This window comes from Equus caballus, chromosome 20 (genome assembly GCF_041296265.1).
Source record: "Equus caballus isolate H_3958 breed thoroughbred chromosome 20, TB-T2T, whole genome shotgun sequence".
Classification (NCBI taxonomy): Eukaryota; Metazoa; Chordata; class Mammalia; order Perissodactyla; family Equidae; genus Equus; species Equus caballus.
In genome coordinates, this window is record NC_091703.1 from 43957258 (window position 1) to 43970207 (window position 12950).

At 49.9% G+C, this 12950-nt stretch overlaps 1 protein-coding gene across 4 annotated transcripts; it reads right to left on the minus strand.

Annotated features, from left to right (window-relative positions):
* Nucleotides 1-2892: 2892 nt before the first annotated feature.
* TREML1 (triggering receptor expressed on myeloid cells like 1) lies at nt 2893-9307 on the minus strand. Of its 4 annotated transcripts, none has more exons than XM_070244557.1 (6): nt 9184-9297; nt 8654-8986; nt 6225-6339; nt 5762-5847; nt 5205-5257; nt 2893-3206 (listed from the first exon to the last, which is right to left on the minus strand). In XM_070244557.1, the coding sequence occupies exons 1-6, from the start codon at nt 9224-9226 to the stop codon at nt 3036-3038; spliced, it is 801 nt and encodes a 266-aa protein (XP_070100658.1). In that variant the 5' UTR covers nt 9227-9297; the 3' UTR covers nt 2893-3035. The 4 variants fall into 4 exon arrangements, with proteins under 4 accessions (XP_070100658.1, XP_070100657.1, XP_001496581.1 ...); XM_070244556.1 differs by having other exon boundaries at nt 5678-5847; XM_001496531.5 differs by lacking the exon at nt 2893-3206 and adding an exon at nt 4305-4859 and having other exon boundaries at nt 9184-9307.
* Nucleotides 9308-12950: the final 3643 nt, after the last annotated feature.

Genomic DNA, 12950 nt, shown 5'->3' on the forward strand with positions numbered 1-12950 from the left:
CTGTTATTATCAATTTAATTTTCATATTTAAAAATAGGTAATACATTTATGTGGTATAAAATTCAAAAGGAGCAAAAGTGTATAACAGTGAGAGTCTTTCCCATTCCTGTCCTCCAGCAACCAGTTCCCTTCCCCAGAGCTGATCTGTTACCACTTCCTTGTGTATTGTTGCAATATTCTATGCACGTGCAAGCAGTAGTATGTATTTACTGCATCCTTCTTTCCCGTAAATGGTACTAAGTAGACTTTCTGTGTTGCTCCTTCCTTTTTTTTTTTTTTTTGGTGATTATTTTCCTTTTGGCAATTTTTAAAATTGAGATAAAATTCACCCTTTTAAGGTTCAGTGGCTTTTAGTATACCAACAAGTTGTGCAACCATCACGGCTATCTAATTCCAGAATTTGTTTTTTTTTTATGAGGAAGATTAGCCCTGAACTAACATCTCCTGCCAATCTTCCTCTTTTTTTGCTGAGGAAGACTGGCCCTGAGCTAACATCTGTGCCCATCTTCCTCTACTTTATATGTGGGACGCCTGCCACAGCATGGCTTGATAAGTGGTGTGTAGGTCTGCACCCGGGATCCGAACCGGTGAACCCCGGGCCACTGAAATGGAGCTGGTGAACTTAACTGCTGTGCCACTGGGCCAGCCCCTCCAGAATATTTTTATCACCCCAAAAAGGAACTCTGTGCCCATTAGCAGGCTCTCGCCAGTCCCTTTCCCCCAACCCCTAGTAACTGCTAATCTATTTCTGTCTCTATAGATTTGCCTATTCTGGATATTTCATATAAATGGAATCAAAACATATGGCTTTTTGTGTCTGGCTTCTTTTACTTAGCATAATCTTTTCAAAGTTCATCCCTGTTGTAACATTCCTTTTTATGGCTGAATAATATTTCATTGTAAGGATATGCTACATTTTATCTATTCATCAGCTGATGGACTTTTGGATTGTTTCCATTTTTTAACTATTATGAATAATGCTACTAAACATTTGTGTACAAGTTTTAGTATGAACATATGTTTTCAGTTCTCTTGGCTATATACCTAGGAAAGGAATTTTTGGGTCATACAGAAATTCTTTGTTTAACTTTTTAAGGAATTGTCAAACTCTTCTCCAAAGTTGCTGTACCATTTTACATTCCCACCAGCAATGTGTGAGGGTTCCAATTTTCCACATCCTCCCCAACACTTGTTATTGTTTGTCTTTTTGACTATAGACATTGTAGTGGGTGTGAAGTGGTATCTCATTGTGGTGTTGATTTGCATTTCCTTAATAACTAATGATGCTGAGCATTTTTTTATCAGCTTATTGGCCACTTCTATATCTTCTTGGAGAAATATCTTACAATCATCAGCCCATTTTTTATTGGGCTATTTGCCTTTTTGTTGTTGAGCTTGAAGAGTTTTTTATATATTCCGGGTACTAGACCCTTATCAGGTTTGGTTTACAAATACTTTCCCTCATTATGTAAAGAGTCTGGCAGTATCATTTTGCAGCACAAAACTATTTAGTTTTGATGAAATCTGATTTATCTGGTTTTTTCCCTTGGTTGCTTGTGCTTTAAGTGTCATACCTTAGAAACCATTACCTATGCTGAGGTCACAAAAATTAGCTCTTCTCTTTTCTTCTAAGAGTTTTATAGTTTTAGCTCTTATATCTGGGCCTTTGATTCATTTTGAGTTAGTTTTTGCATATAGTGTGAGTTAGGTTTCCAAATTCGTTCATTTGCAAGTGGATATCCGATTGTCTCAGCACCATTTGTTAAAGACTATTCTTTCCCCCATTTAAATGACTTGACACTCTTGTTGATGTATGGCTTTATTAGATGTAGGAGTTTATTTCTGAACTGTCAATTCTATTCCATTGGACTATATGTCTGTCCTTATGCCAGTATACACAGTCTTGATCATGGTAGCTTTGTAGTAAGTGTTAAAATCAGGAAGTGGGAGTCCTCCAACTTTATTATTCTTTTTCAAGATTGTTTTGGCTATTCTGAGTCCCTTGCATTTCCATATGAATTTTAGGGTCAGCTTGTCAATTTCTAGAAAAAGGACAGCTTTAATTTTGATAGGGATTGTGTTGAATCTATAAATCAATTTGGGGAGAACTGCTATCTTAACAGTATTAAGTTTTCTGATCCATGAAAGTGGCATATCTTTTCCACATATTTACATCTTAAGATGCTTAATTCTGGGGCCGGCCCAGTAGTACAGTGGTTAAGTTCGCACGTTCTGATTCTCGGTGGCCCAGGGTTCGCTGGTTCTGATCCCGGGTGCGGACATGGCACTGCTTGGCAAAAACCATGCTGTGGTAGGTATCCCACTTATAAAGTAGAGGAAGATGGGCATGGATGTTAGCTCAGGGCCAGTCTTCCTCAGCGAAAAGAGGAGGATTGGCAGTAGTTAGCTCAGGGCTAATCTTCCTCAAAAAAAAAAAAAAAAAAAGCGTAATTCTTGTTTAATATGTGAATTTTCCTCTGAGAACTTCTTAAGCTGAATTCCAAAGGTTCTGATAGGCAGCAACTGTCTCATGATGTTGCCTGCATTTTCTTTGCCCTGTTCATGTGTGTTTATTATAAAATTTAGAAGGTCAGTATTTTCATCTTAGAAGTTGCTTTTATAAACTATGACTTTGGTTGTATTAATAAAGTTAACTCCTATATCAGGACCCAGAAAATGGAGGCCACTCCAGTGGCCTAGCCCCCATCAGAAATCTAACCCTAAGATCTAAATCTAAATCTAAGCCTGCACTTACAGAAACACCCGTGAAGGAAACCTAAAATATCATGATCACAATCCTCCAACTCAGCTTTAGCAGCGTTACCGTACGCTAGAAAACAGGATGTGCCAGCCTTAGAAGGAAATCCCTGACCCCCAGCCCGTCATGCCCTGTGTCCGAGTTGCCTCTTCTAACGCTCCATAAAAACTTACTCTTGCCCCAATTCCCTGGGAAGAGGGCTCCACCGCTTGTGAGGCACTGCGCTCCCCCAATCCATGGACTGTTTTCCCTTGAATAAAAGACATCAAACGCATTACTAAATTGTTTTAGTTTTGTCATTTGACAGTATTCTCAGACATTCTACCATGAGCAATGATGGAATTAATATATTTCCCTTTCCTCCTTCCCTTTTCTCCACCAGCCAACTGATTATCTTCCTTAGTATCTTCCTTTGTGCCATTAAATATACTTTTACTTCTGTCAGGTCCTAAAAAGTTAAAAATACATTCAGACCAGGGTAAGTTGTTCCCAGAGGGGTTCTCTTTAGATTTTATTCGGCGCTTCCCCTGCATTCTCCCCCCACCCCCACCTCCCCTCCCGACCAGGAAGTCCCCAGTGGTCTTAGCCAGGGAAAAGGAGGCTTAGCTGATTGCACAGGGGACAGAAGTAAATTTAGGTTCTGTCACAGGCTGAGACTCTTCGGGGAAGCTCGGAACATCCTGCCAGAGCTCCCTGAAAATAGCATCAGCAGGCTTAACTCAGCTGGGGCCTAGGGCACAGCCCCTGCCTGTCCCTTCTCCTGAGGTGCGTGGACCAAGCTTAGGACCCCTCCAGAGGGTGAAAGCCCTTTATGCCTAGCTCTCCGTGATTTTAAGATGACTGGGTTCCTGAGCATCCTCATCCTCCCATCTCAATATGGGCAATACTTTCAAATTGAACAGTTTCAGAAGAAGTCCTGGCATAGACAAAGGCTGCCCACCCCCAGCCTGGACAGCTTTCATTTATGCTTAGCCATGGCCACATAAGTTCATTCCCCTTCCCTCACCCCCAGGCTCCAGAGTTCAGGCCAAAGGGAACAGTGATGCTAGATGGCCACCGCATTGAGAAGAGCCAGTTCTGGTAAAACTGATGTCTCCTGGTGTTTGAAAATCCTTTGTCCTGCCGAGGAATAGCCTTGGCGCATATTTCAGTTTCTGTCCTTAATCCTGTTTCTCTTCAGCCGCATCTCTCACACCCCATCTGTCCTGAGTCTTCTTTAACTAGTCACTATCCCCCTCCTCCCACCATATGCTGTCGCGTCATAGCCACTTGTTTAGAAGGTGTAGAGCAGACGGCAGAAGAGGTCCTAGACTCAAACAAATGAATCTGTCCTTTCAGCTATCATGGGAATACTTGTGAAGAAGCCTTCTCGGTGCCCCTTAAACTGCGCTGCAGTATCCTGACGGAGTGAAACCACTTCCCCACTGGCAGCACAGGCAAGAGATCTTAGGGCACAAACTCTGGACCAGAGTCTTTTCAGTTCACAGACCACCTGAATAGTCAGACTCGAGCCTTTTCCTTGCCCCTCAACCATCAAGAGCTCATATATCATAATGTAGAATTTATTTAGCCCAATGGTGTAATGGCAGAGGAACCAGCATGGGGGGCTTTCCCGAAACACCTCAATCATAAGCAAGCATCACTTTCCAGGTCAGAAAAGACAAGACAGTAGATTAGATCCTAGTCCCTAGTTGCTGTGACATGCTAAGGATCTAGGGCATGGGCTGGCTGGATGGATGCACTGAACCCGGGGAGGTCTCTGTGAGCATACAGGGTGGTGAGCAGCTTAGCTGGGGGGAGTCTGGCTATTAGGTAGATCCTGGGCTGGCTCACAGGAGGCTTCTCCACCCTGGTCCCCTCCAGGGAAGATGACTGTGGCATATGTCACAGGCTTGGAGCAGGTCAGGACCTTAGGAGGCAGAGCGGGCAATGAGGATGGGGCTGGGAGTGGGGATTTCCCTGATGGGGGATCAAGAGGTAGGCTGGTGTAGGTGGTATTGTCGAAGGAAGGTGGTGAGTCGAGCCTAACATATGGTACGTCCGATGGCAAACTGACAGCCAGTTCAGAGTCACTGATGTGGTGGACCACTGAGGAGGGGGTCTGGAACAAAAGCAGGCACGTCAGGCAAAGAGAGAACCCTCCCTCGGCCCCAGTTCCCTTTGGTGGGAAGCCCAGGACCACAGTGGCTCTGTCTCCCAAATCCTGAGGATGTCAGTGGGTGAGAGGGCTTCACTCTGAAGATTTTGAAGCCCCAAGTTCCTCTCCTAATCTGGGAAGGTGGGAAGGTGGGAGGCCACTGATGCCAAGTTTACAGAATTTAGGAAGGGAGTTTGGACCCTGACTGGTCCAAGTCTTTCCTCCACCCCATCCTCCTGGAGCTCCTCAGTGAGCCTGGCAGATGGAGGGTCTGCAGAATCTGGCTGGGGGCCAACAGAGACCTCTTACCGTGCCTGGAACTCCGCTGTTCTGGAATCGGCCACAGGCACCACGCCTGTTCCCTGGCAGGACAGAGGACAGCAGGACAGTCTGCTTCCTATGCCAGCTCAAAGCCCATCCCCTCACTCCTTTCTGAAACCTCTTTCCTGGTCCAGACTCACCCCCGCCCCGACTCCCACCAGCAAACATTTACGCCCCCCCGCCCCTCCCCCTCCCTAGCCTGCCCTAACTCTCCCACCCACTTCCTGCTCCTGCAGCTCGCTTCAACCTGCCTCAGCACTCAGTCCAGCTCCTGAAACCCTTTCCCCACCTTCTCCAGTCACCTGTCCTCAATCCCACTGCCCCACCCTTTCCAATCCTTGTCTTTCCCCAGGCCTGCTCCCCCTGAATCTCCTTCCTCACCCCCACCCCTCAGTCACATGAATTCTAGGGTCTGGGGCCCTTGCCAAAGCCCAGACAAGCCCAACTGTAGGGGAGCAGACCTAGGTTGCCGGCCTCATCTGCAAGACTGGTTGACACAGGACCACCAGGGCCATGCTGGGATGGGCAGGTGGACAGCCACCTACCTTTCCTTTTGGCCATCACAGCAAATAGCACCGCCGCCGCCACCAGCAGGGCCAGCAGGAGCACAGCGCCCCAGATCAAGGGGATGCTGAGGGACACAAACGGATAGGTGAGCTTAGCCCTGAACCCGGCGGGAGCTGCCCACCAAGAATCCTGCAGCAGTGGCAAAAGGTGCAGTTCTTGGTGAGCCATTGTTGGGAGAAGGAGGTTTGGGGCATGGAATGAGGAGGGCAGAAGAGAGATACACTATCAGGGTATCCTGGCTGAAGACCCACCAGAAGGAAGGGACCATTGCTGAACTGGGATAAGACAGGTATGTCTGTCTGTCTGTCTACACCTGATCAGAAGGTCCCCAGGCAAGGAAGGAATGATAAAGTTTCCCTTTGATTTAGTCTGGGGCTCTAAACAAGGCGTGTCTTCAGAACCGCCCTTTCCCGGGCCCCCAAATACAGTTCTAGTCAGTACCTCTTATCCTGGCTGGGTTCCGGAGGGCTGGCGCGGCCTGCAGGGTCTGAGGAGGGGCCGTCAGCCAGGCTGCCAGCCTTATAGTTCTCTTCCTCCTCCCCACCGAGGCCAGGAGCTGCGTTACATGCAAATATTTAATGAGCACATACCCAGTGGGGCAGGGTTCAAGGGCCCGTTGAGGTCTGAGGGATGGGGAGTGGACCTGACCAAGGAGAGGTCCCCAGTAAGAAGTTCAAAGAAGGGGGCCTTAGGATATTCCTCAGGGGCCTCTCATTCTGGGGGTCACGGAATGGCGCTCTTTATGTCTTTACCTGATTGTGAATATGCCCACTTTCCCCTCTACCACTAGCCCCCGCCCTCTTCCCCCTGCATTTCTTCTCCTTCATCTGCTTCCCTGCACCCCTCTGGTCCTATCAGGCTGCTCACACGTGTGGAAACACCAACCGGGTAATCTGTGCCCACCTCCACTCCCCACCCCAGAATAGGTTTCTCCACTCTCATCCTCTGTGGCGACCTTGCACCTGGCTCTCATCAACTGGTCTCCCCAGCACAGCCTGTCAGGCCTCTCCACGCACCTGCAACCATGTGAACCCCCTGCAGGCTGGTTGAGCCCCATCCTGAGCTCAGGATCTAAGGAACTCTGGGGTCATCCCGACCCTTGCTGAGAGCCTTGCTTGGACCCCGAAACTCAGTTTCATAACAAGGCTTCCATCATCCCTACAACACACTCGACCTCTGGCTGGTGGGCCCAGGGTTGCTTTCTCTGGGCCTGAGGATCTGTCTCGGGAATCTGGCCAGTCCTTCTAGACCCCCTGGGATGGGGGCCTTGCCTTGTTCTTAGAGACTCATCATTCTTACGCCCCACTCCACGCCAAACCGGGAACTGAACCTGCTGAGGCCCCAATCCTGCTGCATTTGTCCTGCCCTCCCGGTGCCTTTTAAGCCACTTTGGATGAAACTCTCCGAAGCTAAACGCTTGCCTGAGCTGCCACCCACATCCTCCCTGGATACCATGCTCCATCCATCTGCCTGAACAACCATCATCTGCAGCTGTTGGGGTCCCCAGCACCTACCCCACTGCAGGGACCCGTCTCCCTGCCCCCTCCTCCCAGTGCATCTCGTCACAATCTGCTCTTTAGGGAGGTATAACCTGGAGTTCCTGGACTTTAGAGGGTCGGGAAAGAAGAACAAAGGATGACTGGGATTAACAGGAGTGTATTTATAATACGAAATAATAATCGTGGTCTCGAGATGAGAGGGATCCCATTACAATTTAGTCCATCCTCACAAGGAACAGATGGAAAAGAAACCAAGAGAAGGGAAGTGCCTTTCTCATTTCATTAATTGAGGATTGGGCACAAATTACTTGAGAAAAGGAAGACCTTAGAATGAAAAATTGTCACCATCCAACAGAGAAAGTTAGCAATGGTCTCTGCTCCTGCAGGTAGCTGACCATTTCCCTCTAGAATGTTTTTTTTCTGCACCTTATTTTTCTGAAAAAAACTTTTTTACTATTTTAAAATTTTCTTTTAATAAATGCTTAGACATAAGAAATTTGTAGACTGTGAAAATGAAGCCTGCAGAAATAAAGTGCTTCCTTTTTTTTTTTTTGAGGAAGGTTAGCCCTGACCTAACATCAGCTGCCAATACTCCTCTTTTTTTTTTTTTTTTTTGCTGAGGAAGACTGGCCCTGAGCTAACATCCGTGCCCATCTTCCTCTACTTTATATGTGGGACGCCTGCCACAGCATGGCTTGCCAAGCGGTGCCATGTCCGCACCCAGGATCTGAACCTGCGAACCCCAGGCCGCCAAAGCATGTGCACTTAACCACTGTGCCACTCCCCAAAGTGCTTTCTATACTAAAAATAGGGTTGAGAATATTGGCTTAAATGTTAATGACACTTTTCCGGTTTTCAAAATGGAATGAGTTGAAGTAGTTCAGGCACTGACTGTACCCTGCCTGGAGGTGAGGGGCACGCTAGATACTCAGTGAAGACTTATAAAATTAAATCAGATACGAATTCAGTAATTTTTAAGCCATCAAACCCATTATTACAGGAATAAAAATCTGGAAGATACAAAAAAATTAATTCCAGAATTAAAACTTGGTTTCAAACATTTCCAGGAAAAGAAAAAGTAGCTTCAAGCATGGTGAAAATGCTGGAGGAGGCGGCCACGGCCACAGTGAGGGAGGAGGATACGCCTTCCACGGGGAGACCCGCCCGGGGCCGAGGGGAGGGGATTGCTGATTGGCTCATTTATCTCACACTCCTCACCCGGTTTGGTTTCCGTTCCCTGAAGAGCTGTCAAAACGATATCTCCCCCCAGTTCCTCCCCCAGTGACCCCCACCTCACAAGGACCCAAGAGCAGCAGGCGGGGAGCGGGGAGGGCGGGTCAGAGGGGCAGTGGCCGGCCTAGGATAACTCACCCGCAGGGAGCACCTCCAGAGCGACTCTGTGCACCGTCTGGGGCCCGGCCGTTCCCTCCACCACGCAGCCGTACTCCCCCACATCCTCCTCCCGCAGGGTAACCATCTCCACCTGGAGCAGGCCGCTCCCCATGTCGGTGAGAAACGTGCGCCTGTGCCCTGGGGCTCTGCGATCCACAGCCGAGGTCACCAAGGGCTGGCACCCCTCTGGCCCGAACCGACACCACACCTTCCGAGCCTTGATGTCCTGGGGTCGGTAATGGCACTGCACCAGAATGGAGCCCCCCACAGGTGCCTGCAGTTTCTCAGGGAGGCTGTCAGCCGAGCCCTGGCCTAGGGAAAGAAAGGACATGGAAATGCTGGGCAGGACCTGGGGGCACCTCCCAGCCCACCACTAGCACAAGGGCACGGGGACCTGGAGGCCCACCTTCTAGGCCCCACACGTGTTGCTGCTGCCACAGTAACGCCAATCATTCTTGGGCACGAAGCGAAGTCTTTGGGCCCAGAGTGCAGCTCCGTCTGAACCTTACCTGCTAGTCCCGGGAGCAGCAGCAGGAGCAGGTGGGGGCCCATGGCTGGGCAGGGAGATGTCAGCTCCGGGGCTTGCCTGGACACTGACACAGCAATGCCCTGGGGGCAGGAAACATCTGCCTCAGACTGTCACGTGGGGCTGTCAGTGACCAAGGGGTGGGAGGCAGGCACTGGTGGGCCCCTCCATGGTTGGGTATGACAAGCCTTTCCAATTCCTGGTTGGCTCAGTGCTCAGGAACTGACCTCGAGGGTGGGGGTGGACAAGGCAGGGGAGAAGGCCTGAGGAAAGGCAGCCGGCTGGGCCCAGCTAAGGGATAAGGAGGGAGGAGGATGGCAGCCACCAGAGAGCAATAGAGAAAGAGGGAAGGTGATCTTCAGGGTCCTCCCTGTGTGGAATCTGAGGACGCAGAGCTGTGAAGGAGGGGTGTCAAGTTTCCCACCCACAGTCCAAGGCCATTCTGATTCCAGGTTCTGTGCGAGTGCCCCGCCCAGGCTGTCAGGAGATGGTCCTTCTCCTGCAGCACACCCTCGCAGCACGAAGTCCCACCTCGACGGTGTGCCGTGGACCGGCCTGTCTTCATTTGCTGGGCTGGGTGCTCTCCAGACCCTTTCAGTGTGGACCCGTATTCTCCAGTTCTGGGAATTGCATTATTTCTTCAATAATTACTTCTCCGTTTTCTTTTTCTCCCTCTCTGTTCTTCTGGAATTCCTTGATTAGTGGAGAATTGACCCTCAGGTATTCACCTCATTTTCATACCTTTTTGCTCCCATTTTCCATCTTTCTGTCCATTTTGTTTTGATTTCTAGAAGGGATCCTTATCTTTTTCTTCTGTCCTTTCTATCATTGTCTTTTAAATTTTTTTCCTTAGTGGTTTTTTTTTAAAGATTTGATTTTTCCTTTTTCTCCCCCAAAGCCCCCCAGTAAATAGTTGTATATATTTTTCAGTTGTGGGTCCTTCTTGTTGTGGCATGTGGGATGCTGCCTCAACATGGCCTGATGAGTGGTGCCATGTCCCCGCCCAGGATTCAAACCGGTGAAACCCTGGGCTGCCAAAGCGGAGCATGCAAACTTAACCACTCGCCCACAGGGCCAACCCCCTCCTTAGTGTTTTTAATTTACAGGATTTCTTATTCTCCAAGCACTTCTTATTTACAGCGTATTATTTTTGTTTCATGAATACACTCTCCTCTCTGTTGGGAGATAATTCTCCGTGAAGATTTTCACATTTCTGCTTGGTTCCAGGGTGACTGAACAGCAAATGTGCCTCAGGTGCTAGACATGGTGTATCAGCTCCAGAGAGCTCTGCTTACATCCATGCCTCCCCCACTCCCACCGCCCCCATGAGATCTGTTCATGCTCTAGACTAAAGGTCTCTCTCTCTCTCTCTAAAGAGGAAGATAGGCCAGTAGGCCAGACGTGCTATATAAGCTCTAAGTCTCATAATTTGGGGTTCCTTTCCCATGACTCAAACCGACCGCCTGTCCAGGAAACATCTGGCCCTCATTCACATCCCCCTGTGTAGAATTGGGGTTGGGGATCCTGCGCAGACAGTGAGTAATAAACCTCCTGACCTGGGAAAGCAGGGGGAGCACTGGAGCTCGGAGAGACAAGAGCAGGCAAGTAGGGGGTGGCGGGGAGGGCACATTGCCCCGACCTGGACAGCCGCCCTCCCTCCTCCCTCTCCCCTGCGCTCTCCCTTCCTTCCCTCTCTCTGCCTTTATCTTCCTTCGGGAGCAAGGGAGTCAAGAATGGGAAACTTGGAGCAGGAGCCTGAGAAAGGTGGCTGGTGTGGTAAACTGAGCCTGGTGCAAGTGGTGATAGGGTGACCAGCAGTTCCTATTGGCCCAGGACTGAGGATTTTCCTGGGACATGGGACTTTCAGTGCTAACACTGGCGAAGTCTCGGGCTAACTGGATGGGTGGGTCATCGTGGTGGGTGATGTGGAAGTACTTCTCTCTGTCCTGCCAACACGTATCAGGCTTTCTTTGATTTCCTTACAAGAAAGTTATTTTCACATTAACAAGCCTCCCGGGAGTGGTGTGTGAAGATGAGACCTGTCTGCAATATTTAACCGAATGCCTAAAATGGATTCAGTCCTCTGCTGGGGACCCAGGACAGAGGTGACCAGCAGGAGCCTGGCCTCCAGGGAGGTGTCATAATGTTGGGCGTTAGAGAAGAGGAAGAAAGGCCAGTGTTTATGGAGTACCTACAGCCAGACAGTGGGCCAGGGACTGTCACTAACGGTATTTCTTTCAACCTCACAGAAACCCAGTGAAGTAGGGTTGTTTTGTTTTGTTTAATAAGAGAGGACCCTGAGACTCAGAGGAGTTAAGGAACTTGCTTAACGTTTCTTAGTAGGAGGCAAAGCTGAAGTTTGAAACCAAAATATCTGACTCCCTTCGGTCCAGTGTGCCCCCAGTGTGCCATTCAGCCCAATGGATCCCCACATTGGGATGCGAGGCAGGGGAATCCTGATGGCAATCCAAATCCAGAGGTGGATGTTTCCGACATGGCAGAGCAGGAAAGAGAAAAGGCCGAGTGCCCAAGAGGAGGAAAGTTCCAGCCGCGCTCCACTGCCAGGCACCCCCGGGCGCCTCCTCTGCCACCTCATCAGCCCTGGGCACCAGACGGGGCAGGAGGGAGGTGGAGCCAGCTCAGTTAGGGCTCAGCTCAGTCTTGGTGCCTAGACCCTGCCCGGGGACACAATGAGGAAGTATCACGCGCCACCGAGTCAGGAAGGCCAGGGAAATAGATTAGACCAGAGTCCTGGAGCTCCGGGGCAGGGCCAGCAGAGCAGCCTCAGGGAGGTGGGCAAGTCAGGGTGGGGGCAGGGCTGGGGCCGGGGGAGTGATGTGTCGATGTGAGGCTGGAACTCAGGGCTGCATCAGGGGCTCTTTCCCAACCATTCAAAACCCCAGGTGCCCACGGCCAGGTTAGAGGGCAAAGCAGCCACATGCAGCCATGGCCAGAAGGGCTCCTGGCCTCCCAGCTCTCTGAAACCCAGGACAGAGAGCCCAGGTTGCGGTCAACTCGTTTCCTCCTCTTCCTGGCCGCCCACCTGGGGAGGTCTCCATCCTTCACTCTTAGCCCTGGTGCTGAGTGTGTATTGAAAAGAGAACGGAGCTGCCCTGAGCTGCCCTGAGCTGCCCTGGCTGTCCCCCCGTCCTGAATGCTCTCCCCGTGCTGTGCTCGTGGTTCACTTCCTCGCCTCCCCCAAGTATTTCTTAAGTGGGACTTCTGACCACCCTTTAGAATTGCTTCACCCCCATCCCTTCTGAATTCCCCAGGCTCCAACCATCTGACTGACTGATTTATTGTGTTCGTCTGTCTTCCTCTCCTCCCGCCAAGACATTGCTCTGTGTGGACAGAAATCTTTGCCTGATTTGTTCACTGTTGTGTCCCCAACACCTAGACTAGTGCGTGGCACAGGGAATATCTGTCGAATAAAGAAATAAATACGTGCGTAGGATTGAGCTAGAGGGAAGGCCACCTTGAACGCCAAGTGAAATTTGAATTTCCACCCTCTACTGGGGACTTCAGGTAAATCCTTTCCCTTTTAGGCCTCAGTTTCCCTTCTGCACAGTGAGGGGCTTGGACCAGGAGCTCCCAGCTCGGGTACGCTGCACTGTGTAACTTAAGCCCTGGTCGTTTCTCTGGAGGGGAAGTAACATGATGAAAGCAAAGCTCCAGGGAGACGGATGGATGAGTCAGCTGGGAATTGGATGGATTTGGGGGTGGCGGGGGGCGGAGGGAGGCCAGCAACAA

Bases quoted from the DNA above. Each gene is read 5' to 3' on its own strand.
- TREML1 (XM_023624903.2), bottom strand. From the start codon at position 9,226: ATGGGCCCCCACCTGCTCCTGCTGCTGCTCCCGGGACTAGCAG. The intron at 8,987-9,183 runs GTAAGGTTCAGA...TTCTTTCCCTAG, and splicing joins GCTGCTCCCGGGACTAGCAG to GCCAGGGCTCGGCTGACAGC. The intron at 5,848-6,224 runs GTACTGACTAGA...TGTGTCCCTCAG, and splicing joins GAACCCAGCCAGGATAAGAG to CATCCCCTTGATCTGGGGCG.